The sequence below is a fragment of the Triplophysa dalaica genome, chromosome 4, assembly GCF_015846415.1.
Source record: "Triplophysa dalaica isolate WHDGS20190420 chromosome 4, ASM1584641v1, whole genome shotgun sequence".
NCBI classification, from domain to species: Eukaryota; Metazoa; Chordata; class Actinopteri; order Cypriniformes; family Nemacheilidae; genus Triplophysa; species Triplophysa dalaica.
In genome coordinates, this window is record NC_079545.1 from 25,376,190 (window position 1) to 25,402,845 (window position 26,656).

Consider the following 26,656-nt stretch of genomic DNA (forward strand, 5'->3'; position numbering starts at 1 on the left):
AACACGCTATAAACAGGCTACACTACATGACATTCGCTCGATATGTTGCCCCCAACAAGCCTCCGACAACTCTTTCAAAGTTTAAAAATGTTCAAAAACTACTTCGTAGATGAATCTTCATCCATATTCTTTTACCTTTATGACCATGTTGCATTATTTGTGAGATTTTTGTGTTTGATGATGTTAACCATCTCAACAACGTCTATTATCACATTTAGCAACTTGTTAGCAAACATTGTTTTTAAGACATGTAAAGGGTTTGAAAACTTGCAAGTGAAGTTATTACTGGTGTGTTTCATGCCGTAGAATAAACATGAACATATTTAGAGATGTTTATTTTGTTAACTACAGACGTTATATCAGGCATTTAGCCAAAAAAACAATAAAAAAATAAGATGGAACTGGGACGATGGAACCGGGAGGGGTGCTAACTGCCTATATTTGCCTATAAAGATATGTCATCCCTGCGGCACTCTGTTGAGCTTTTATTAGGTATGCATTTGTGCATATAACGGAGGCAGTGGTCCTTTAAACATTTTATGAGCTCTTTATGAGTCCTTGGCTGTTCCGTCTCAAAATATCTCAAGTTGAAAAAATGACTAGTCGTGTTGTGACTAGGGATGCAACAATGCAGCTCACCCACGGTTCAAAACGAACTTCGGTTTATGGCCCACGGATTGCGGTTTGGTTCGGTTCTGATGGCTTCAGGACATTAAAGTGTTTTGGGATTGTTTTATGCTTGGGTTACAGGAAAAGTGAAAACTTAAGAAGAAGAAAAACTATTTCACTGAAATTCTCTTTATTTTACTCAACTTATTTTTATTATCACTAAGCAAAAACAACTTGTAAAAATTCCTGCTGTATTTAATAAATATAAAGATTAACATTGGCAGCTGACCGCAGATTTTGGTTTACTGTTCATCTAATCAAACATAATTAAAATGACGTAATGCAAAACTTGCAATTGCTGTAATCGAAGTAAACTTGGGCTCAATGGGAAAGGCCAAAGATAATATATTAACAAGGTGCCATTGCAATAAATTAGAAGAAATGCAATGCTAAATAGCTGCTTGGAGGTGCTCGTGCTATGACGGAAATTGCTGTCCAACACAAAGATAAACTAAATAGTCCTGAACCAAATTACAAGTGTGAACACACCCTTAAGATCATTAACATTTTGAGTGTTCATGTTTAATTAATATAGGATCAGTTTTAGCCCGTGGTTACTAATAAATGTGAGATGGTGGTCTAGTGGGTTAAACCACTGAACTGGTAAATCAAAGGTTGCCGGTTCGATTCCCAGCAGCCACCACCAGTGTGTCCTTGAGCAAGACACTTTACTCCATGTTGCTCCAGGGGGATTGTCCCTGTAATAAGTGCACTGTAAGTCGCTTTGGATAAAAGCGTCTGCCAAATGACTAAATTATTAATTATTATAAATATTTACATGACATATTCTTGTTTGCAAAGCCGAGATTGTGAAATGTTTGGGATTTTGGTGATGCTCTTGACATGATCCAGGTTTTATGGTCTCAGTATTTTTCTGCTGTGTACCCACTGAAGTGTGTTGGCAGCTTGTCTTGGCACATGATGTACAGTTATGTTTATTTTTGGTGATGAAAGCACCAGTACAGCATATGCTGAAGAGAGACTATCAAACACCACACTGAGCATCTCGGGCCACATTAAACACATACTTTACATATAGAATTATTTATATATTATATTTATTTGGAGTAGAAAATAATATGGTTCTAAATCATTTCCCTTCTGATTTTGCTGGAGTGTCTCATCTCAAATAGATGTAGCAACGGATTATAGAGATCTGTTACTGTCTGCATGTCATCACCTCTAATTGACTCCGCGTCCTTCCCCAGATGAGGCCAGTCACACACGAGCTGACGTGTGAAAATGGATTTGATCCAGCACGCAGACTGTCAAACATGTCAGTGATTGTGTTTATGTGTGTGCTTCTCCCACAGAGGCCGCCAGCAGAGCCATTGTGCAATTTCTGGAGGTTAATCAGAGCGAAGAGGCGAGCCGGGGCTGGATGCTCCTGACCACCATCAACCTGCTGGCCTCCTCTGGACAGGTCTGTGATATATAATGCACTCCAGATTTAACAAATAAAATTGAAAACTTGATATACTGTAGGTACAGCAAACAAAAATAATTAGAGAATAATTTAATCATTTTGATCTGCGCAAGGAATAAGATCTCTAATCGAGTCAGTGACTCAACAGTAGAAGTCGTAGCCTCAGCATTTATCCACACTAAAAACATACTGTGCTCCATGCTAGGTTTGATCTGTCAACACCTGTCCACAGATTTGTTCCTTGAATATGAAGCAGCTGGAGTTGACGTGTGCACTATGTTTTTGCAGCTGAAAAAGACCCCCTTATCTCTAGTCTGACCTGGACACTGCCCTATTCTTTCACTGGGGGATTGGTTAGCCAGGTGGACCGATACGATGACATTTCCATCACTGTGCTCTTAGTCAGTGCTGTGAGGCATGGCCATTGAGCTTTTGAGGCTTGACCTCTGAATAGAAACCTATCCCATATATCTTTTTGTGAAAAATGGCTTTTCCAACAATAGTCTTAAAGATTGTTTCAGTCTAGACTTCACCTTTTCTCTGTTTCTGGATAGCTTGGTGTTCTTGATAGGTTTCATTTCTCAAGCTGTCCAATGTTCAAGCATACAATTTGTATTTCAATATATTTGGTTCAGCCTTGGGTCATCTTATGAAGCTGTATTTGATAGGAACTCTGGGTAACTGACCACACCTCTTTAATTGAGTACATACCACATACATGATATTACTTTTTTTGTGGTTTTTATAGGCCTTAGGTATTTTGTCCTTGTACTGTGAGGCATTGATCAAACAGATCTGTCGTGTCATTTATCATCAGGTCTTTAGAGATGTTGCTAACATTTGGTGTGGTGGACCAGATTAGCTTCCGTCAGTCTAGATGACTGATGTTTTAGGTCACCTGAAACTTTTCAAGTCCAGACATTACGTTGTTGATGTAGACACCTTGAGTTGGCAACTTAGTTTAGTTTACAACGGCACGGGGTAGTTTCTGAATATTTTGCATTGGGTTGTGGGGTTGTTACAATATTCTGGGCGTGTGATTGGTCTAATACAAGGGCATGATGATGTCATAGGCACTCCTAAAGGATGTCGGTGGATGTATAGATGGTTTCAAAGCAACAACATAAAGAAATTTTACTGCGCATACGTGCTTTTCTGGCCCAAATTTAACTTCCAGTACACATCCGCAAAGAATAGAGTCCCTACCATTTTTTTCTGATGACAAGCAAAAGAAATAACAAGTGAATTAGATTTAAAAGTTAAAAATATGTCTAGTCTTGGGTAAACTTAAATGCGCCAAAGTTTCACCACCAATTTAACAAATTGCTTATTTAATAAAATGAACATACAATAAAATTCAACTAATTGTTTATTTAATACTAAATAAACAATTTTATATATACTATGAATAAACGATACAAATTAATTAAAATATTAAAAGTTATATTATTAGCCACAAATCAACAAACACTGACCGGAAGTTAACTTTGAGCTGGGGCATACGTGTCCGATGAAACGTTATACGTGTTATTTGTACTGTTATTTGTATCCCCTTTATAGTAAAATGCGGCAAGGTAATGAAAAAAAACATGGGACATGCCCAAAATTAAACATGAGTTATTCTGGGTAAGTGGGTAAGTTGTTTATTTGTTGGCATGTTTTCATAAAGGAGATATGTCATTATTTAGTTGTTTTGCCAATAGATTCAAATTACTCTGAAGTCTGTTGTTTGCCACAGGTCTAATTTAATCTCTAATCCTTAAAACGGGTGCACAAAAATACTGAGGGCATAAGTGTAGATTTTCTGTGCCCTAATGAGTGTTCTTTCTCTCACAAAACACTTAATCTCTGTTTTTATTTCTCTCCTCCTGCATTTACTTGGAATATACAATTAAAACACTTTTATCTGATCATGCTACTTTTCTTCAAGCTGCTCTTGTTTTGAAACCAACAGCACTGTAATAAACCAACACAGAAAGCTGACATCTTCAAATACATCCCCTGCAATTCATAAGAGTTTGTCATAATCCGCAGGATGATTTTGAATTACATGGACATGTGCCACTATCATTTCAGGCAGGATACTCTGGTTTTGAGAGGTAAAATATGTTTGTATTCTAAGCTGTGAGTTGGAGACAAAACGCAGTGCTCCTGGCAACACCCCCCGCCCCTCGGAAACAACAAAAGTCTTTTCTTTTCTCTTTATAAGAACGCTCTTCATGCTCAACATTCCCACTGCAACCTCAAATCACCCTCACAGACGCTCTTTCTCTTGTCTCAACATTTTTCCCACTGCTGAGACTTGCATTGCTGGTCTGTGAGAAGTCCTCCAGCTCTTTCTCTTTTATTTGCCAGTGGTCAGGTGGTATTTTCCTGGATTTAACATTGTCATGTAGCGCCTGTAGTTGTCATGTACACTTGACCCAGGACCATGTTCTCTGCTGGCACAGCCTCATGCCATATTTGGATGAGACGAGCTTTCCTTGAGAATGTCATATAATGTCACTATGTTTCCCAAATATGCTAGATCTTAAAGCTTTTTAATCATGCAACAAAGTTAAGAGTAAAGTTGTTTAATTTATTTTACCTTTATCAAATCATTCTTGCCTCAAGTGAAAGATTCCTATATTGGATTGCTGATAATGTCGGTCATAAAGATTTTGTAGAAATATTGACATCAGCCGATATGTCGCCAAAAGTCTTTCTAACCCAGCATCTGACAGACCGTAAAATGATGTTACATTGTGTTTCACGCAACAACACCCCAGAGTGCACTAATGTGTATATTATATAGAGCTGCCCCAATATTACATTTCTCTGCCGATACCCATATCAGATATCTGCTGAAACTGATTCTGAAGATTAAATTTATACTTTTTAACTTTCTGAATGTTATTAATTCATATAATATCTATTAATATTAAACATCAAACATCCCTCACATTTTTGTAAATATTTTATTATATCTTTCTGACAACACCGAAGAAATGAGACTTTGCTACAATGTTCCTACGTCAGAAGAGGAGCGAAATCTGATCGGCTCGAATTCTCACACGCTTGCAGAGAAAGCCTGACCAAAACAAAGCGACCGTGTTGTCATTTTTCACGTTTTCTGAGTCGCGAGATGCACAAAGGACACGATTATAGCACTTAAAGGAAAAGTTCAAATCAAATTGTGTTTTTTTTTTTACTCACACACACAACGTTCCACATGTTTAAAGACCTCCCGACGTCTTCGGAACACAAATAAAGATAGTAAGGTGACATCTGAGAGATTTCCAGGGCTCCTCATAGACATCATGGTTATAGTTGTTGTCAAGGTCCAGAAAAGTACCAAAGACATTGTTAAATTGGTCCTTCCGCTCATAATGTGTCAATAGATTTTTTTTAAGCGACGAGAATACTTAGTATGCGCAAAACAAATCAAAATAATGACTTGAATTGATATATTCGCTTCTATCATGTGAGTTTATGGTGCGCTTTCACGAGAGCCCCTCGACTCATGCGCATTCAATGGGGGCAAATTCCGGCGTTCTGACTGACAACCCGGAAGCGCTGTGTTTACAAGCAGACGCACGATGTGTATAAGCTGATCTTCGCAAAATGTCTGATAATTTCGATATTGAGGAAGACTTGCATTTTTTGCCCAACCGAAAGCGTTGAAGTGCTATCGTGAACGCGCACCATAGACTGACAAGACGAAAGGACAATATATTTCTCCCACATGGACCTTGATTTACTGTGTCTACGAGGCTTTATCACCGTGACCTGCATTTACCCAAACTCTTGATTGAATGAAAAATGCTCTTCATATGTTTATCAGTTCTATCCTGTCAGAAGTGGTTTGAAACCCTAACTTTGCTTCCTGGAATGTATTGCTGAATTTCCTCTCGTATTGCTTTTGCTGTGTCATTTGTGTGAGAAAGTGAGTGTGAGAGTGCTGTTATGCATGCTTTATACACTGCTGGGATTCTTTGGCTACATCTCAATGCCCACTTTGGGGAGATGATATTGGATTTAGCTGTTTTCGACCCTTTCTGGCATGTTTTTGTGATGCAGCCTGTGCATACGGATTCAGGGAGAGATAAGTGTGTGAGAGTGTATGTGTGTGAGAGAGAATCATTTGCCACCCTATCCTTTTCCTGACTCTTAAAAGCAGTCGATTGGATTTTATCCTCTTAGATCAGTGTTGCATTGGCATCAGTAGCAGGATGTGCTGTGATTAGTGTCAGAGCCGTGACGGGTGCAGGTGACACGGTTGAGAGAGTGAAGATCTGACCCGCCTCCAGCATCACATCCACCTGAGCCCCTTTAGAGCGGAGCGATGACATCATCCCTCTCCCATGTGTGGAAGTATTTTGGCAGCAGCCGTTCACATTTTTCAGCGTTTAATGTTTGGATGGTTGCATTATGTTTGGAGTGTTGATTTTTGGTAGATTAAAGAAATTACAGCCGATAAAACAGAAAATAATTGTTTGTTTGTACAGCATGTATTGTCAACGTAAGTGTTATGTAAAAAAACGCAATACTATCATGCATTCTACATATGTCATTAATTTTTTTCTGCCTCTACTATATGTACACATTGGAGTAGAATTGAATAAGTGGGATTTTTAATGCCCAATATTGACTGATTATTCATATACTGTTTATATCTATCCTTTTACAATTTCATGTTTTTTTTTATAGTAATTTTCTTGTGAAATTACAGTCTTACAGAACATTATTTATAATAATTTGATGTTTTTTCTGTTGTTGTTGTAAAGACAAGAATCACAAAGTCAGGTGTTCAAATTCAGATTGAGGATTTGTTGTAATCCCTATTTCACCCTTCTTTAAACTCACAGATACGATGGTCTTCTCACAGGGTCCGAGTCACATGGATTGAATCCTATTTGACTCTCTGATTCAATTTTTTCTATACTTTACATAGTCTAACTACCATAATACCATGTCTTCGTTTCATCAATGTTTCCGTTAAATCACTGCTGATTTAACCAGATATTGAATTCCTTTTGTTCTGGACTTCTGCAGAAAACAGTGGACTGTATGACCACCATGTCGGTGCCCTCCACGCTGGTGAAATGTCTGTACTTGTTTTTCGACCTCCCTCACATGCCTGAAGTTCCTGCTGCCACCCAGACTGAACTTCCTCTGGCTGACCGCAGAGCTCTGCTACAGAAAGTCTTTGTGCAGGTCTGCCTATTCATTTGAGTATTTTCCTCACGACTATAAATGTAGAAATCATTGTGCTGTTGAGTGTATGATTATATGAACATCCACTTGAACTATTCATTCTTTCCTTTTAGATCATGGTGAAGCTGTGCAGTTTTGTTTCTCCGGCAGAGGAACTTGCTCAGAAAGATGATCTACAGCTGCTCTTCAGTGCCATCACCTCCTGGTGTCCCCCCCACAACCTGCCCTGGAGGAAGAGCGCTGGAGAAGTTCTCACCACCCTATCCCGGCACGGCCTCAGCGTCAATGTCGTGAAATATATTCATGGTGAGCTCTGGCGATAGTTCTCGGTTTATGCACGATTGCTTTTTCATTGAGATACTGATGCATGGATGTGCAATGCTGAGACGGATATGCTGCTCGAATCCTGTAAACCCTAGTAACATTTAAACCTAACGTAACCATAAACACAAATGACAATTGTGCCTTTAGTTTTAGAGGTCAGTTTAATATGTGCTGCTTAGTTTTTAAGATGGTGCACCATCATCATGACATGGTGTTCTGGCTCTCTTTTACAGAGAAAGAGTGTTTGTCAACATGCATCCAGAACATGCAGCAGTCAGATGACCTCTCGCCTCTGGAGATTGTGGAGATGTTCGCTGGGCTCTCGTGCTTCTTGAAGGACTCAAGTGACGTCTCGCAGACGCTACTGGACGACTTCCGCATGTGTCAGGGCTACACCTTCCTGATAGATCTTATGATCAGGTGCCTGATCTGTTATTTCTGCAGGGTTTTACCGACACTTTTATGAATTTAAGAGAATATGCATTCCCTGGGGCTCTTAACAAGGTCTCTAGTTAAAGGGACAGTTCACCCAAAAATAAAAATTCTATCAATATTTACTAACCCTCGAGTTGTTCCAAATCTGGATAAATTGCTCTGTTCTGTAAGATATTTAATTGAATGCTTGTAACCAAACAGTTTTTGGCCACCATTGTCTGCCATAGTAAGAACAATGACAATGGTAGTCAAAAATGCCCCAGAACTGTATGCTTTCCCATATTCTTAAAAATATTTTTTTTGTGTTTAACGGAACAAAGAAATTTATAAAGCAATTTTTCCTACTTTGAGAGTAAATCAAGACAGAATGAAAACTTTGGGTGAACTGTTTCTTTAATTCTACTAGCTAAAGAATAGTTTTATATTTTTTATTTATAACTCTTTGAGACATTTTAAGCATCAATACAAAAGCGTTAAGCATTAAGGAAATTTTCAAATACGTTTATTCGTATTCGTTATGCTAAAAATTCGTTGCGCACAGAAACCTTGCAAACTGAACCTGTTTTGTTAGCAAAACAATATAGCCTGACCCTGCGTTCGCTCTGCCTCTCTCCTTATCTCTGCTTTCATCCCTTGCTTCTCTGCATCTCTCCTTGTGCTGCTAGACGAAGTGCACTGACGCCATCCTGGATTTGAAGCTTGTTTGTACGGTGTCTCTGATTTGTCAAAACACGTCTCAAAATGCTTGCTACGGATGCGGAAAATGTAGAAAATCAAACCTAGTCTGATTTTTTTATGACAGGCGAAAATATCGGAGACGTGTGTAATCGTGATTGACACGTATTTAAATTTTAACGTGCAATACCTTTAGACTAGTAATGGAATATTTCAGAATTTTTTATGTATTAAACCAGGATAATTCCATTGAGACTTCAGTCTCTTCTTCCAGGGAGACCTGGTCAAAACAGCGGCACTCAAAGTTTCACACAAAACCAAGACACATAATACTTAGTACCAAAAACTAGTAACATGTAAATCAAGAAAAACACTTACAGGAATCTTTTAAAACAGAATAATAGGTATCATAATTATTGAAAAAACTATTGAACGGTGTTGATGATTCTGTACTAACTGTGCCTCTTAGGTTGGAACAGGCCAAAGAGGATGAATCCAAAGATGCTCTAAAGGACCTGGTAAACCTGGTGACGGCTCTGACCACATACGGTGTCAGTGACCTGAAGACAGCTTGTCTCACCACCGGTGCGCCCTTCCTGCTTCCAGGTTTTGTGGTTCCCCAGGCTTCTGGGAAAGGTCAGTGCTCCATGAAATGACAGTGAATACGTTGAGAGGTTATTTCACAGCACAGCTGGCTGTAAAAGCTGGTGATGAGAAATACAGGGTATGTTGAACTTTAGCCAGGAAACATTGAGGTGGGTTCATATGCTATGTAAAGGATTTCCAGTCCTTCTCTGTTAAAATACTCAAGGGATGTCAGCGCGGTAGCCCCGTGGTTAGCACTCCTGACACGTATACATGATCTGTTGGCTCACGGAGACCCGCGTTCGAATCTGACCTCGGTCATGTCGACCCAAAATTCTCTAGGGATTAGTAATTTGTATTAGTGCTTCTATATTTGCAGTCATTCACATTTATAAAAAATCTTTCTGTTCATGGTGAAAATTTCATTTTTTTTAGATATAATTTTTATATTATTTACGTATATATTGTTTGTTTATATTGTTATTATTAGTTTTTTGCTTTAAACAATGAACATTGTTACAAAACAGCTTTAAAGAAATCCTTGCTTGTTAGAGTGTATAACATGAAATAATAATTTTTACGTTTTATTTATCCAATTGTCTTAATAACAGTAAGCAAATATTTTTGATGTGATATCCATTACATACATATTTAAACAACGAAGTAGTTAGTATGTTTCTGTAATTGGGTTTTATTTCATTCATATTCATCTCAACATTGTAATTTATATGATGTATTGTATTATTGTGATTATTTGTGTAAATTTCTGTTTTTATAATTTGACAAAATGATGTAAATGATACGCATGAATGACTCCTTATAACAAGCTTGCAGAATGATTTAACCTCTCTGTCTAACCCACTGAGGGAGATGAGCAGTATTCTTCCTCCCTGCATCCTCGTTTGATTTATTAACCTCCTCATCTGCGTCTGCTGCTTCCCATCGCCGCCAGACTAGATTACACTGTTAATCACACTGGGAGGAGAGAGGCCTGTGCTTTCAGAGGGAGAATTAAAACATTAGCGTTCACTGGCTGTAAATGGCATTAATTGGACAGAAGGAGGCAAACGGCAGACACCTACTGTGTAATCTGGTTAGGTTATTTGTTTGGCCCGTTTTACGCTTCGCCAAGAGCCATTAAATGTTGTAATTAAAGGAACGCCGGCAGATAATGTTGTTTATGCACCCAGTCACATCAAGGCTTCCTCTTTTCCAACAAGCCAATCAAAACCAGTTTATTCCCTGCGTACTGTCGTTTTCATGCCAACATCAGCACTGTTTTAAAAGGTCGAGAGGCACGAGAATATGATTTAATATGCAGTATAAAGTGCTTGCTTATGTTGTTGGACAATCATTTGATTAATTTGACATATGATATTGTATACCGTATACAATCATAAACTCTTGTTAAAGAGCATGTGACTGTTTAAAATAACCATATGACGGTGATAAAGGGATAGGTCACCCCATGTCGTTTGAAACCTGTATGACTTTCTTTCTCCCTCAGAACACAAAAAAAATATATTTTAAAGAACGTTGGTAACCGAACAACGGTGGCACCCTTTGACTAGCATTGGTTTTGTGTCCATACAATGGAAGTGAGGGGGTACCGCTGTTGTTTGGTTTCCAACATTCTTCTAAATATTTTCTTTTGTGTTGTGCAGAAGAAAGAAAGCAATACATGTTTGAAATGACAACAGGGTGAGTAAACGAATTTTCCTTTTTGGATGAAGTAGGGCTGTAGAATCACTGTTGTGTTATAAAGTATGCTAATATTTATATTTCTCTTTTCAGGCCAGACGGTAAGAAACATCCAGGCCTTCTCTGTCCTTCAGAACGCCTTTTTGAAGGCAAAAAGCGGTCGGCTGGCTCGCATGATCCTCGAAGCCATCGCCAACATCTACGCCGCCGACTACGCCAACTATTTCATCTTAGAGGCGCAACACACGCTGTCGCAATTCGCAGAGAGGGTGGGGAAGCTCCCGGAGGTGCAGTCCAAGTACTTCGAGCTGTTGGAGTTTGTGGTCTTCGCGCTCAATTACGTACCGTGCAAAGAGCTTTTCAGCGTTAGCGTGCTGTTGAAGTCAAGCACGTCTTACGGGTGCAGCATCACAGCCACTCGCACTCTCCTCAAGATGGTACGCCACCACCCTGTCTTCGGTGATGTATTTCGTGAGTTCGGACTGCTTGAAGTGCTGGTTAACCTGCTGCACAAGTACGCAGCGCTGCTGAAAGACCCAACGCAGGCACACGGCGAGCAGGGTAAGATTGAGCTCTTGTGAACTCCCATTTTGAACAAAAATGAAAAAGCATGACCAAAACACAGTGTTTTTTAGCAAAAGCTCATATTTCCACCTGTTTTTCAAATATGCATTAAAGTGACGAGTTAATATTATCTAATACCGTCACTATACCATGGTTAAGGAGGAGTTACTGTATGCGATATATACATTTAGGCATTTGGCAGACGCTTTTATCCAAAGCGACCTACATTGCTTTATCCTATACATTTTACATAGGTATTTGCAATCCCCTGGGATCGAACCCACAACCTTTCGTTGTTAACGCAATGCTCTTACCACTGAGCTACAGGAAAGCTATATTTTGGTATCGGTCATGTTTTTCTATGTTTACTAAATGCTGTATGGTTAATGCTGTTAAATTTTCTCTCTCTCTCTCTCTCTCTCTCTCTATCTTTCTCTCTGGTCAGGCGATTCCAAGAACAATGTGGCAGAAGAGCAAAAGCAGCTTGCATGGCTTGTCATGGAGACACTCACTGTTCTCCTGCAAGGCTCAAACACCAATGCAGGTAAAAACTGTAACAATATCAGATGCTCAATACAGAGTTGTTGTGGCCTGAAGAATTTACAAAAACGATATCATCACAATATGTCACAAAACTATTGGACACTAAATAATCAGTAAAATCTTTTTTGTTATTTCATGTTTTTTGGATGATCAATTCAAATTGATTTATCTAGCGCTTTTCACAGTTTTCATTGTTGGAAAGTACCTTTACATTTATTATAATAAATAGGAGAATAATTATAATAGAGGTAATGCATTGACGTCACTTTCCCACGTGAACATGTCGGGACATGGCCTGGGACATGCTCCCCTGGGTGGCAAAGCACCTACAACTTATGAAAGAATCAGGTGTTCCTGTACACTGAATTGTTGCGTGGAATTGCGTTTCCTGATATTTTAAGCAGACATTTTGCTGAGTGTTTTGCCACTCATGGGAGGCGCTCCGGCGTGCTAACGGTCTTGTTCACGTGGTTAAGAGACGACACGTCCATGCCCTCTATAATATATTAACAAACACATTTAAAAAGCATTCAAGTTTCTTCTGTCATCTTTTGAAACACACAATAATATTTATCAGTAATTTTAATATAAATTAAATCATCATTTATTGGGTTCTTTCAATTAGGAGATGGGTGTCACAAACCCCTAAATTGCAATTTATGAACATGACAGTATATTAACGATATATAATACTTTTTTCCCCTTTTTAATGTTTAAAAAAAAATATATTTTTAAATCATTAAACATTATGTAATTTCATTCCGAAACAGTGTATGTTTTAGTCCATTGGCTCTCTCTAATAGCTACATAGTGAGTAGATCGGTTATATACGTTTCACTGGATATCATTGTTTCGGAAGTGACAAAAAATAACACATAATCCTTTATTTGGGGAAATAGACAAAACTCTGTACAGTAATGCAAATCATTAGTATTTAAGATTGTTTAAGTAGTGATATAGAATGTGAGCTGTAGGTTTTCTATTAGATATTCACTGTCAGATGTGTGCATGCTCTATGTGTACTGGCATATATAACATAGTTAATTATTTGTATTAAAATAAAATGTTGAAAGTCTGGCTCCGCTACCAAAACATTACCATCGCTGATGTGTGTGTTTGGTTCAATATATATAAAAACTAATGAATCCTTAACTTTGAAATTGGTATGATCAAATGTCTTATACAACAAAGATCGGCTTAAGAAAACAACAAATCTCATAAATTACACTTGAAATATTGTTAAAATTGTAACTGTTATTGATTAACATGTTTTAAAATGAGCAAGAGATATATTTAAAAAGTAGATTTAAACAAAATCTTAATATGTAAATATAATCCTTCTTATTAAATTATATATTATTGTGTTTCGGTAGTGACAAAATTTGAGGAGTTGAAGAATTTTCCAAACTTTCTGAAATTACAGTTATATTAAAAATTAATTTGCACAATTACTAGAAAGGGGTTTATGTACCTTCGATATAATTCAATTCGCATTCATTAAACATTTCTTGGATTGTTTACAACTCTAGTTCTGTAGAATGGCCCATATAAATAAAGTAAAATAAAATACATGGCATTATTGCAAGTTATTCTCTATGCAATGTACATTAATGAAACTAAACTGAAATAAGCACTATAATAGATTTTATTCAATAAATATTAAATACATTATTACAATGTGCAGAGTAGCAGTGGAATATCTGTCGTCGCAGTTAATAATATGTGTTAATAACGCTGGTAAATTAATAATTTTATAATAACAGTAAATACAAGAGTAGGTGGAGAGAGGGTGTATTCTAAATGCTTCTCTAATCGCTCTCTTCCTGAAGTTTCTTAAAGGAGTATTCGAGATTGAAAGTGTAGTTAACTTTTAAAACATTGTAACGGTAATGTTATTAGAAAGTTTAGCAAAGGCATGGATTGTTGTAATATAGCAATTTTATAATAAAATAGTGACTTCAAGCATTAGACACCTCTGCAGTCTGCACAAATCTCTACTTAATCGTAGCTAGTGTTTCCTGGTACACATTCTTTGATCTTCATAGTTGGCAAAAGCATCCAGAGGTGAAATATTGTGGGGATTAAGTATTTTCCTGTCTTCAACAACAAAGCCACACATAGATCCTCTTTGTCATCATGAGGGTTGCCGTAGAAATAAATGATTTGAGAACTGGTGATGTGAAGAGTCCAGGGATGTGAAGAGCTCTTGACTTGATTATCTTTGTAATTACAGTATTTCCTGCATGACATCGTTGCATGTTGTGATATCTGTGCAAGAAGAACACAACGAAAGCATGTAACATAGTGATCCTTAAAGCAGTGTTTACAAGCTCCACCAACAACTCTTCAATGTTATATGCAGTTTAACCACTTTGAAAAGAAGTCTGCCCTCAACAGGCCAATTTAAACCTCTGAATAGATACAAATACTTAACATGAATCATTTATGCTCACAAAAATACGACCTTCACATGTCTGCTTTTAAACCTTCTCTTATACAGTAATACTTAGTATAAGCGTAAGTATTAAGTTTGAGTAACATTGCATGCTTGTATACATATTTTTTTAGTCTTGTTTTTACAAACTAACTGTTCTTGCAGTTATTGATGGCATGTAATCGACGATAAAGCTGATGATGTATTGAAGCTGGAATATTCCTTTAAATCTCTCTCAGGCCCTGATGTAGTCTCACTTGTAATGCTGAGTCAGGCTTGTGGAAATGCTCTTAACTTAATTTCTCTTCTCTATCACAACTGCTGCTCGGTCTCACCACACTGACTCTCACAGATGCTCTCATGCTTTATTCTTTATTAGACAGTCTGAATGTTACTAACATAAAAAATGATTTGAGTCACTCCAAATGTTCATAGGGCGCTGCTGCTGAGTTAATCATCAATCATTTGATTTTAGTGTGACAAAGTACCATGTTGATTTATGTGACATTCTCTTATAAGTTTTCTCTTAAGAGTTTTTCCAGAGCATGTTGCAGTTGAATAATGTTTTTCTCGCAATGTCTCAGGTCTGTTCCGTGAGTTTGGTGGCGCACGTTGCGTGCACAACATCGTGAAGTACCGTCAGTGTCGCGAGCACGCTCTGATGATCATTCAACAGTTGGTCCTTTCACCATCTGGAGAAGATGACATGGGCACACTGCTGGGCCTTATGCACTCTGCACCGTCTACAGAACTGCAACTCAAAACTGACATATTGAGGGTGAGAATGCACATTTCTAACTTGATATTCATGTTCTGTTGAGATTGACTTTGCTTCTTAACTTTTGTATATTATGAGCCTAGTGCAGTATGTGTTAAAATGAAAATTAGATTTTTACACAGCCCTCAAAAATTCATTGAATTTATTTTTAGCATTTATATGCTCTTGAGACCGAAACCAAACCTAAAGTATATATGCTATAGATACTGTACAATAAATTAAGAGTTTAATTCAACCCTTGAAATACTTTCAAAAATCATGTCATTATTAGCTGTATTTTTATTTATTTATTATGGCTCAAATCAAAACAAACCAACTGCAGTTTGATCGATATTAATTTGAATGCACAATAAAAAAACATGATTTCTGATATTTTTATAACGGAGTTATCTCAACTCCATATTATTATTCATTTCATTTTTTTTAAACCAACCAAACACTACCGATTAAAACAATAAATTAAATAAAAAAGATGTGATAATAATGTAAATAATAATAATAAAAACAATGTTATAAATAAATTAAAATTGATAAAAAAACAATGCAATACATTTAAATGTGCTAATAATAATGATTATTATTATTATAAATTACTTGCAGGAGTGAATTGATGAATAGTAAATGCTTTAAAAAAACTTCACGATTAATTGAAATTTATTAATGATTAATTGTTGGGGTGTCTAAACCATAAAGCGTAGTAAAGTATCATTTGTTTTAAATGTGGGAATTAATTTAAATTAGTTAAGAAATTTGGTTTATTTTCAGTTCACACAAGATTTGATTGTCATTAAATATCATCCTTATACATCCTTATGTTTCCTAACCTAGCTAATTGTTTTTGGGCTTTGTCTATCAAAGCACAAAAGGATATGATGGTAAAAGTGAATAGAGAACAGAGAGAATTTACCTTACAGTCTTGTTCGTCTCTTCTCTTCAAATTCAGGCTTTGCTATCGGTCCTGCGGGAGAGCCATCGCACACGCACCGTCTTCCGCAAGGTGGGCGGCTTCGTGTACGTCACCTCGCTGCTGGTTGCCATGGAGCGTTCTCTATACGTTCCACCTGTCAGTGGCTGGGAGAAAGTCAACCAGAACAAAGTCTTTGAACTTCTGCACACTGTATTCTGCACGCTAACGGCAGCCATGCGCTACGAACCCGCCAACTCGCACTTCTTCCTCACCGAGATCCAATACGAGAAGCTGGCTGACGCTGTGCGACTGTTGGGTTGCTTCTCTGGTGCTAAGAAAGTGGGTCCAGCGACCGTGTTTCCCTCAAACGCCCAACCATTCCAGCGTTTACTGGAGGACGAGGTCGTACCGGCAGAAAACGTGTGTCCCACACTCAAGCACTGCAGCAAGCTGTTCATCTACCTGTACAAGATGGCCACAGACTCATTCGACAGGTGTGGATTAATGAAAGCTTTTTGATCCTTGATGGATAGAGAGTGTTTTTCCTTCAATCTTACATATATTATTAAGTCTTAAAGAACATTTTGATTCAATTGTCCATGTTCTTTTGGTTGTATTTTGTTCAATCGTTTCTGCAGTGAATCAAACTAGTGTATACTCCACTAGTAACCAAGAGTTTAGAAATAATTTTTTGTTACATTTTTTTATAAGAATGTGGAAAATGGTCAAATTAATGTTGTGTACATATCAAACGCGAAGTGTCGCATTCCTTGATCTTTATTATTTGCGGGTATAGTTTGTTGACACGAAAAAGTCGTCAGGGAGTGTCTAAAAAACGTGTGAATAAAAAACAGCATGTGTCAATGAACTCTTCGTGTGAATTTCTCGCACGAGTTGAAATTTTCAGCTTGCGTGGAAGACGCGGAATGGAGGTTATGCCATTTGCGTCGCCCGCTATTAGTTTCTATCTGTTCGTGTCTTTGCATTGAGTTCGTATCTAATTTACTCAAGCAGATCGCCTAATTCGCCTTTGAATTAGGGATGCTCATCTCTTGTCATTTCAAACTTGTATACATTTTTTTTTTTTAAAGAATGTTGGTTATCGCACAATGCTGGTACCTTGCATTGATTTTGTGTCCATAGAATAGTAGTAAATGGAAACGGGCGTTATGCGGTTGCCAAGTCATGCTGGTTTAAATGACAAGAGGTTATGACAGAAAATAATGACAGAATTTTCATTTTTGGGTGAACTCTCCCTTTTAAGACATGTAAAACTAAATCAAAAACTCTCTCCCAATGTAACTAGGTGGTTTTCAGTCGGTTAAAGCTGCAAAGACCACAAGATCATTATGATAGCGTTATCACACATCCTTACTTTATATAAAGTGATGCAAATTCCTTTCCATGCCATCTGACTAGCAGTGCTTTCGAGCTTGTGTTTGTGTTAAATTTGCATGTCGTGTAGTTCCTCTAACTGTGCTCTGCTGTGAGCTGTATTTTCAACAGGAACTAACGGCCTCCCTCTCTTGCTCTTTCTCATTTCTGTGTCTCTCGTAACCTCTGGCATTGTCTGGCTGCACACTCTGGCGGTATGGACCTGCTGTTTGTTTGTGTTTGGACGGCTGTGGGAATGTTTGCGCTGTCTTTATGCTGATCGGCGGTGCGTGTTTGTGTGGTGAACCGCTGTAGTCGTGCCGAGCAGGTGCCTCCCTGCTTGACTCACGAGACCTCCCTGCCCTCTCCATGGGGCACGCCAATAATCGCCAGGAAGAGGTACTGCTTTCCGCCACCTCTTCCTTGTTTCCTCTCTTGTCACTTCCTTTTTTTCATTTCCTTTTCTTTGCTTGTCCAGTGATCAGATCCTTTGGTTTCCCTTTTCCTCTCACTTCCGTCATTAACCTTTTGCTTTCGTGATCACTGTCTTTGTTTACTGATTCCCTTGATCTGTCTAACACGTCAGTCTCGAGTTATTTTGGTTTTGTCCCATGATTTTAAAACGCATAGAATCACATATTATTGGACATATTATCTATACACTAAGAAAGCACGTTTTGTCTGAGAAATCGTGTCACATCTGGTTAGGATACAGAATATTTAGATAACACAGACAAGCCAAGATGAATAAATAAGTATAAATGAGCAAACCTGTATTGTGCTGACAATCATTTAGTGATATCTTCTTTCTTTTGATAGACATGGATACCACGGCTCATCCAATTCGGCTCCCGGTAAACCCTTACCGGACCTAAAATTGCACTTGGGGAATCCCACTCAGCACTCTTCAGACCCTGTAGTCATTCACCCTGGAGCAGTGTTGGCAATGCTCGACCTTCTACCTTCTGTTTCTTCTGAAACGCAGCCTGAGGTACAGTATGAGCTGCTTGGTTGGAGACTTGGTCTCGAAACCTAGTGAGATGACACCCCGAGGTCTGTTTACATAAGAGTCTGTGTTTGTGCAAACAATTTTTTATGTTGACATGAAACTAGTGAAGCTCAATAAATCTCAAAGTGTATCCACAGTGAGAATCTGATGCATTAACGTCCTCACTGCCATGATGATTGTCCAAAGAACCTACATGACTGACTATACCGTGCTATGCTAGGCTAATGGCTCTTAAAGAGGGAAAGTTCTCCCAAAAATAAAAATTCTGTCATGAATTACCCTCAGGTTGTTTCAAATCTGTGTATGTCTTTGTTCTGCTGAACACAGAGAAAGATATTTGGAAGAATGCTTGTAACCAAATAGACATCATCCCCCATTTACTGGCATTGTAGGGAAATAAATAATATTGGGATGAGATTACTGACATTCTTCCAAATATCTTCCTTTGTGTGCAGCAGACATTTATACAGGTTTAGAACAACCGGAGGGTGAGTAATTTGTGACAGAATTTTCATTTTTGTGTGAACTATCCCTTTTAGTGTCTAGCCGAGCTTTCAAATCTTTTTTAATTCGAAATTCTCTGAGGCCTGAAGCTCACTTCACTCTCATTTTGCTTGTCAGCACGCTCTGGATCTTCAGTTAGCGGTCGCTAACATCCTGCAGCTGCTGGTGCATTCGGAGAGGAACCAGCAGATCCTTTGTGAAGCCAGTCTTCACTCACGTCTTCTTCAGCGCTCCAGCTGTGCTTTGGGAGATGAAGATCACCCGCTCCACCCACCCCTGCAGAGGATGTTTGAGCGACTGGCCTCACAGGCCCTGGAGCCAATGGTGCTCAGGTGAGTCTACAATTCATTTTGTACACTTATCATTTAAGATAAGCGATAAGAGAGGACATTGCTAAAGCGAACTTGTGATGAGACTAACAATGCATCCAATTCAATGCCGCTATGGCCTGACTAGACCTTATATGATTTATGACCTTATAGGTTTTTTGTAATACATTATTTTCAGTTAAACACTGAAGCCTTATACAGGCTTCATACAGATTTTGTTGTGTAGAATCAATAATCAAGATGGTAGAAATTGTACAGATTTGGGATTTACGTGGACAACATGTGCATGTACATAAACAAACAATTTAACCTGTTTCACGTCACCATTTTTCTCAGTAAATATATTTCTCAAGGTGCTGTTGAAATGAAATTTTCACCAGATGTCGGTAACAATCCAATTAATCAATACCTACAAAAATAAAATAAGTTCACAAATTAAGTTATGTATAATAAAATGAGAAAGTATTGAACACATGAAGAACTGGAGGCGCAAAAAAGGCATGGAAAACCAAGACACCAACTGAAATCTTATCAGTTATAAGACAGCAATCCTGCCCCTTTTCAATGGAAATGAACATCAGCTGGTTCAGCCCCAACTGATAGCATGTAAAATGGTGCCTCATTACCAAGGTGTCATCTCATAAAGGGGAAAAGCAAAAAGCTCCCTCAACATACTGATGGCATTGGTTATAGAAGGATTTCTAAACTTCTGAATGTTCCAGTGAGCACTGTTGAGGCCATAATCCAGAAGTGGAAAGAACATAATTTCACCACAAACCATCCACGACCAGGTGCTCCTCGCAAGATTTTTGACTAATCAGAAGACTCGTCCAAGAGCCAAGGACCACTTGTGGAGAACTTCAGAAAGACCTGGAATTAACAGGTACAATTGTTTCAAAGAAAACAATAAGTAACGCACTCAACCGCAGTGGCCTGTATGCACTCTTACCACGCAAGACGCCATTGCTGAAGAAGAAAAATGTTAAAGCTTGTTTAAAGCTTGCTGCACAAGATTTAGATAAGCCTGTGAAATACTGGGAGAATATAGTCTGGTCAGATGAGTCCAAAATTGGACTCTTTGGATGCCATAATACACACCACGTTTGGAGGTCAAATGGCACTACACATCACCCGAAAAAGACCAAAGTAACAGTGAAGTTTGGAGGTGGGAACATCATGGTGTGCGGCTGTTTTTCAGCATACGGCATTAGCATTACTTATTTTGTACATTTGTCCATTCATCCTTCCTTCAATTATATAGAGACATTCTTGATAAAAATCTGCTGCCATCTACCAGAAGGACGAGGATGAAACGAGGGTGACAAGATTTCCTCAAGACAATGATCCCAAACACGCAGCCAAGGAAACTCTCAATTGGTTTCAGAGAAAGAGAATGAAGCTGCTAGAAGGACCAGCAAATCACCTGACTTGAATCCAATAGAAAATCTATGGAAAGAAGTAAAGATCAGAGTTCATAAAAGAGGCCCACGGAACCTTCAAGATTTGAAGACTGTTTGTGTGGAAGAATTGGCCAAAATCACACCTGAGCAATGCACTAATTTCTCCATACAGGAGGCATCTTGAAGCTGTCATACCAACAAAGGCTTTTGTACAAAGTATGAAATAAATATCAGTAAGCGTGTTCAATACTTACCCCTGTGTCATTGTATTTTATTACGTAAAACTAAATTTGTGAACTTATTTGTTTTCTTTGTATGTATGGATTATTTGGGACGTTAACGACATCTGGTGAAAATTTGCACAGCCAATGTCAACTGCACCTTGAGAAACATATTTACTGAGAAAAACGCTGACGTGTTCAATACTTATTTTATGTGCTGTATGTGTCAAAGTTTGACAATGTGTTAAATTTTCCCATAAAGGATGATAAAATTATCTGGACAGACAGACATGATAGATGGATAGTTTTAGAAAAATAATGCTTTAAGCATACGAAATCTGTATTATATTTTATAAAATATAATTATCATATTTATGAATTTACATTTGAATAGAAGGTGTTTCTACCCCAGCCCTCGATTGATTCGCCTCCCACATCTGAGCTGTTTTTACGCTTTTGATTTGATCTATTCCAAGACCAGATAAGTCAGTTTTGCTTAGCTCCTGGGGTTCTCGCGTGTTTTTTTTCTTCGCGTGATTTGTATCTTCTCACAGCGACATGTTTGCATAAAAGGAGAATAATCAAATTTGACATGTCTCTACATTATTCAAAGCTCTCCATGGTTAGTCTCTAAATAAAAGGGATTAGCAGTTTTCAATTTTCCACATGGCTGGTCTAAAATGATGCAGACTTTGCTAAAAAAATACCAAAAACGGCAAGTCACCTCGGCTCATTTGAGGAATCGAACATGAATGCTGAGCTTCAGTGAGCTGTCGAAAAATCCTTCTGAAAATTCTGTGTTGATGTCGCTTTCATCATTTTCACCTCTCTGTTTGTTTGTTTAAATAGAAACGAAAATTGTGTTCCTAAAGTGTTTTTAATGTCTGTTCTGCAGGGAATTTCTCCGACTAGGGAATCCTTTGAATTGCGGCGCATGGGACAAAAAGCTCCTGAAGCAGTACCGCGTCCATAAGCCAAGCTCTCTCAGCTATGAGGCTGAAATGCGAAGTAAGAAAGTAAAACCGCATGCGTGTGGACTGCTAGAACTGTCACTCTGCTTTTGTATTGTCCTGTAAACAGTCAGTGTCAGTGTTGTGTGCTCTTGTCTCTGTGGCTTCTCTGTGGGCCAGTGAACGGAGAGACATTACTTCAGGCTTCACTGACTGTGGTCTAGGGTGAATTGCCATCAATCAACATCAGAATCAAACAAAACAAATCCCCATCTTCTCTTTATCTCCTCCTGCAAAGACTGATTCAGTTGAACGGAGGTTTGCTGGAGATGAGTTCCCAGCTTCCCTAATTACCAGTGAAATTACTTTTCTTCAAGCTCACACTGTGTGTTCAGCGAGTCCATTTGATCACGCTCATTTAACTTTGCTTACTGGAATGTGAGATTGGGAAGTCTGTCACCACAAGTAGTTATTTTAGTTGGTTATATTAACAACAGATTAGCTCTGTTCCACTGCCTACTGTCTAGATAGAAAGCCTTTCTAAGTTGGGGCTTTTGGCACTTTGAGTTGCAAGAGTTTAACTTAAGTTTACATAATACACAAAAAAGCATAAAAGTTGAAGCACACATTTTTGGGGCAGTTTTGGACATTCATTTCAATATCACAACGTGCAGAACAGTCTAAAGTACTTCAAAACGCTACAAGTAATGCTTGCCTGCGTAGTTATTAATAATAATTATAAAATTATACTTGAGTTAATTCGCAGTGTTGTTTGAATTACATTTATTATTGCAGTGTAAGATAATGAATGCTGTACAAATGATCTTATATACAGCCGGGGAAAAGTTTTTTTTTTTCTGAATTATAGATAGGTGTTTAGGTAAAGTTTTGTTTCATTCTGTGGACTACTGAATGCATTTCTCCCAAATTCCAAGTTGAAAATATTGTTTTTAATTTTCTGAATTTTGAAAAGGGAAAAACTGAGAAATAACAGAAATATGCAGTGTTTCAGATCTTCAATACTACAAGGAAAACAAGTTCATATTGATTCAAACAACATGATACTAGTGTTTTTAAATGTACATTGCCGTTCAAAAGTTTAGGATAATTTATTGATTTCTTATTTATATTTTCCCTATATTGTAAAATAATAAAGAACTAATCAAAACAATAATGTGACTATTATGTTGTGACTAAAGAAATCTAAAACAAATCAAAGCTATGTTATATTTTAGTGTCTGTAAAGTTCCTACTGTTGCCTTGAATTTGCATAATTTGTATTTTATCGGTCAGCTTCTTCAGGTCTCACCCAGAGATGTCTTTCCTGATTATTTAGTCCAAATGATCCATTTCAAAAACTTGTTATGAAATACAATTTTTGTTTTTCTAATGAAAGAAGCTGTTTTTGCAGTTTTTGTCTACAAAAAGCAAATGCCTTTAGATAATTGTATAAGCTCATCTTGATCGTGATTTTAAGAACACAAAATGTATTTTACAGTCAATTGATACTAAACTTTTGAACGGTTGTGCATTTTAAAACATTTCAAACACGATTGTTTCATCACAGATTTCATGCTTTTTGCGTTCTCTCAGACTTTCACATTGGTGTTGAGTGATAAACCTGAGGTTTGTTTCTGTTAGAGTACAGCACACACCTGCCTGAAAATATATGAAATGCTTAAGAATACCCGATTATAAACAAAACTGCTTCCGAACAAGAGCATTAAGATGACCGTTCTGCATTTCAGACTGTTACACACATACATGTATGTTAACCATTCCACCGTTTCATCTTCTGCATCTCCAGACAGCTTGACTTTGTCCATGGAGGGTTTTGGGCCGGATAGCGTGTTCACAATTAATGAGGACAACAGCCAGTACCGGATCAGCCGAAGTCTGGTGCGATCGGCCGAGGACAGCACCGTGCCCCTCACCCGAGTCAAGTGCCTGGTCTCCATGACAACGCCCCATGACATCCGCCTCCACGGCTCCTCTGTCACGCCTGCTTTCGTAGAATTTGACACATCATTAGAGGGCTTTGGGTAAGTGCTAGTCTGTATTACATTTTAAAGATCAAAATGATTTATTTGCATTTTCACTGTTGGTAAACAACATAGGGATTTCATTGGCTTCAGTTTAGAATTCATTTGCCGAATATATACCGTGCAACGAAAATGAATTTTATGTTGTGCTTCCCCAGGCTTGACCTAGTTTTGAAGCCCCCAAAAACAGGCTTTGAAATTTGCTTAAATCTCTCAATTTATCACAGTTCAAAGCGCAACAAAGAATCCACACTGAGCCTGCATCTGTTTCTGTTTAACATAATCCCATCTGTACATTGTAAACAGAAAATAACACATCTTTAATGTTTCAGCATTTTTATTCATGATGATTTTCTCCTTTCCAAATTATTAAAATCTCAGATTGGAGTTTTTTGTTGTACGAAATAGGATAATTTTTGCAACCAACGTACATAACATCAAATAAAATCACTATTTTATAACCGAGTCTCAGTTTAACGGTGGTATTTTGCAGCAGTTAAATGTCACATCTTCCATTAAACCTGTGCAAATTGCACAGACAAACTGATGTATCATTTATATCTCTGTCGCCAGAATTCTCCCATGTCCTCAAATATTTCCTTGTAGATCCCTTAAAAGGACATGGACTTTAGAATAGTATATGTAAAAATCAGTTGTACCCGCCTGCATTTCATCTCATAAATGCTGAGATAAAGGCGCACACACACAGTGCGCTCCCCATCTGCCTTCATGAAAAATTCATGTAAACACGTTCTGTATTGGGACGTGTGCACCAGCCTAATGGTGCTGCCACAGCTGGGCTCAGAGCTTTTTGGGTTATGAATGAGCGCTCAGGAAAGAGGGTAGAACATTAACCCCTTTCTACTCAAACACATTTGCTTAACTGAAGATAAACCTGAAGATATACTGTTTTGTTTACATATGAAGCTTATTATAATGAACATAACTTTAATCCTACCTTTGAAAGAAAAGTGTTCGCATGTTTTAATTACAATTGTTTTTTTAAACAAGAACATCATTTGAATGTCCCCAAAGCAAGGTTTTCTATGATTTAGGTAACATGTGGGGGCAAATTTCTTCCCAAATGAACTAAGCGAACCCAAATAAACACACTTGCACACACATATGGTGGGAGATGTTAATGCCTCTTTCTGGGTGGATGCTTTTATTGTTCTGAGGTGTGATGTTTTTTTAAACAAGACATGAGATTTCCATCGAAAGAGTAAATTAGCCTCCGCAGAGATGCTTGCAGAAGCTGTTTTGAGTGACAGCGGGATTTTTTGTTTATTCGATGAAACCGCAGAATGTCTAATGAAGTAGAGATTGACAACGGTATTGTCACACCCATTTTTTTCCTAAACCCTCAAACATCATGTACTGTATGTAGTCTGGTTGTGAGGTGTTTAAATACATTTATCAGAGGGTTGTCAACAGTATTCTGATGATATTGTGCCTGCGTTACATAAGGCTCGACTCCCACTAATGGAAATCGTATAAATCTCCTCTACACAATAAGCCCCCAATGTGAAATCTTCTCACATTTTATGACTGTTTAGCACAGAGAGGCGAGAATAAAATGTGTGAAATGCCTGGCCTGCGGGAATTTCGGAGATTCATTTGTATTTGTTGTCCTCTCATCCCTCTTTCCTCTCCAGCTGTTTGTTTTTGCCCAGTCTGGCTCCGCACAACGCACCATCCAGCAATGCCAACACATCTGGAGTCAGCGACGGGGCGGTGGTCAGCGGAATGGGAAACGGTCTGTACACACTTCACACAATCCCTTATTTGCATAACAAGCAGTTGGCAGTATATTATCCTTCTGGGAAATGCTAATTTTTATGAAGATAAAGTCTAAAATGTGAGTCAAACGTAATAATTAATTTGATAAAGATCTTCTAGGATAATTTATTTACCCTCATGCCAGGCCTGATGTTTGAGACTTTGTTTCTTCAGCTGAACACAAACATGTTTTAATATAAATATTCAACCTTACTATTAAAAAATTCTCACACACAACATGTTATTCTGAAAACATTCATTAATACACTTGCAGTCTTTTGATTACTTTATGGCTGTATGTGTATTTATAGCCTCAACAAGTTAAATATTTTTGTTCAACTAAAGAAAGGAGGTCATGTTTGTACATCTGATGTCATGACTAAGTAAAATTATCAGCGATTTTATTTTTGGGGTGTTGTTTTATTGATTATCCCACATATTACATCCCATGTTACTAAATACAGTAAATATATTCATGGGTATGAAGCATTGATATCTGTGGAAATGATCTCATTTTAGTTATTCGTGACTTGTAAGATTAGGATGTTGCTCACTGGTCCTTGTTCTTTGAAGTGCTCGTAAATAATAATACACGATAGTAGCACAGATGCTGTAGGTTGTCATGGATATCAATGAAATATACAGTTAAAACGATAAAGTTGGTCATATATTAGCAGCGCTGCCATTGGCCAATCGGAATGAAGCATTCCAGAGAGCCATGAGATCAGCAAAAGAAATGTGTTTGTTTTCAGGATGTTTGAGTTTAGGAAGGTGAGATGGTAGGAGAACTTTGGCAGCTTGACAGATTTTG

General features: G+C 37.9%; 1 protein-coding gene across 5 annotated transcripts in view; it reads left to right on the forward strand.

The window, feature by feature from the left end:
• The window catches only part of wdfy3 (WD repeat and FYVE domain containing 3), a 72,910-nt gene that overhangs the window by 12,351 nt on the left and 33,903 nt on the right, over nt 1-26,656 (forward strand). For 4 of the 5 annotated variants that reach the window (XM_056745288.1, XM_056745286.1, XM_056745287.1 and 1 more), the window contains exons 4-18: nt 1,983-2,092; nt 7,130-7,291; nt 7,405-7,597; nt 7,849-8,035; nt 9,195-9,361; nt 11,105-11,572; nt 12,021-12,119; nt 15,137-15,330; nt 16,274-16,731; nt 17,927-18,010; nt 18,431-18,602; nt 19,242-19,456; nt 21,970-22,082; nt 23,832-24,066; nt 25,722-25,822. In XM_056745288.1, coding sequence (XP_056601266.1) covers nt 1,983-2,092; nt 7,130-7,291; nt 7,405-7,597; nt 7,849-8,035; nt 9,195-9,361; nt 11,105-11,572; nt 12,021-12,119; nt 15,137-15,330; nt 16,274-16,731; nt 17,927-18,010; nt 18,431-18,602; nt 19,242-19,456; nt 21,970-22,082; nt 23,832-24,066; nt 25,722-25,822 — 2,958 coding nt within the window. The remainder of the gene's footprint in view (nt 1-1,982; nt 2,093-7,129; nt 7,292-7,404; nt 7,598-7,848; nt 8,036-9,194; nt 9,362-11,104; nt 11,573-12,020; nt 12,120-15,136; nt 15,331-16,273; nt 16,732-17,926; nt 18,011-18,430; nt 18,603-19,241; nt 19,457-21,969; nt 22,083-23,831; nt 24,067-25,721; nt 25,823-26,656) is intronic. The other variant, XM_056745291.1, reaches the window with a different exon arrangement.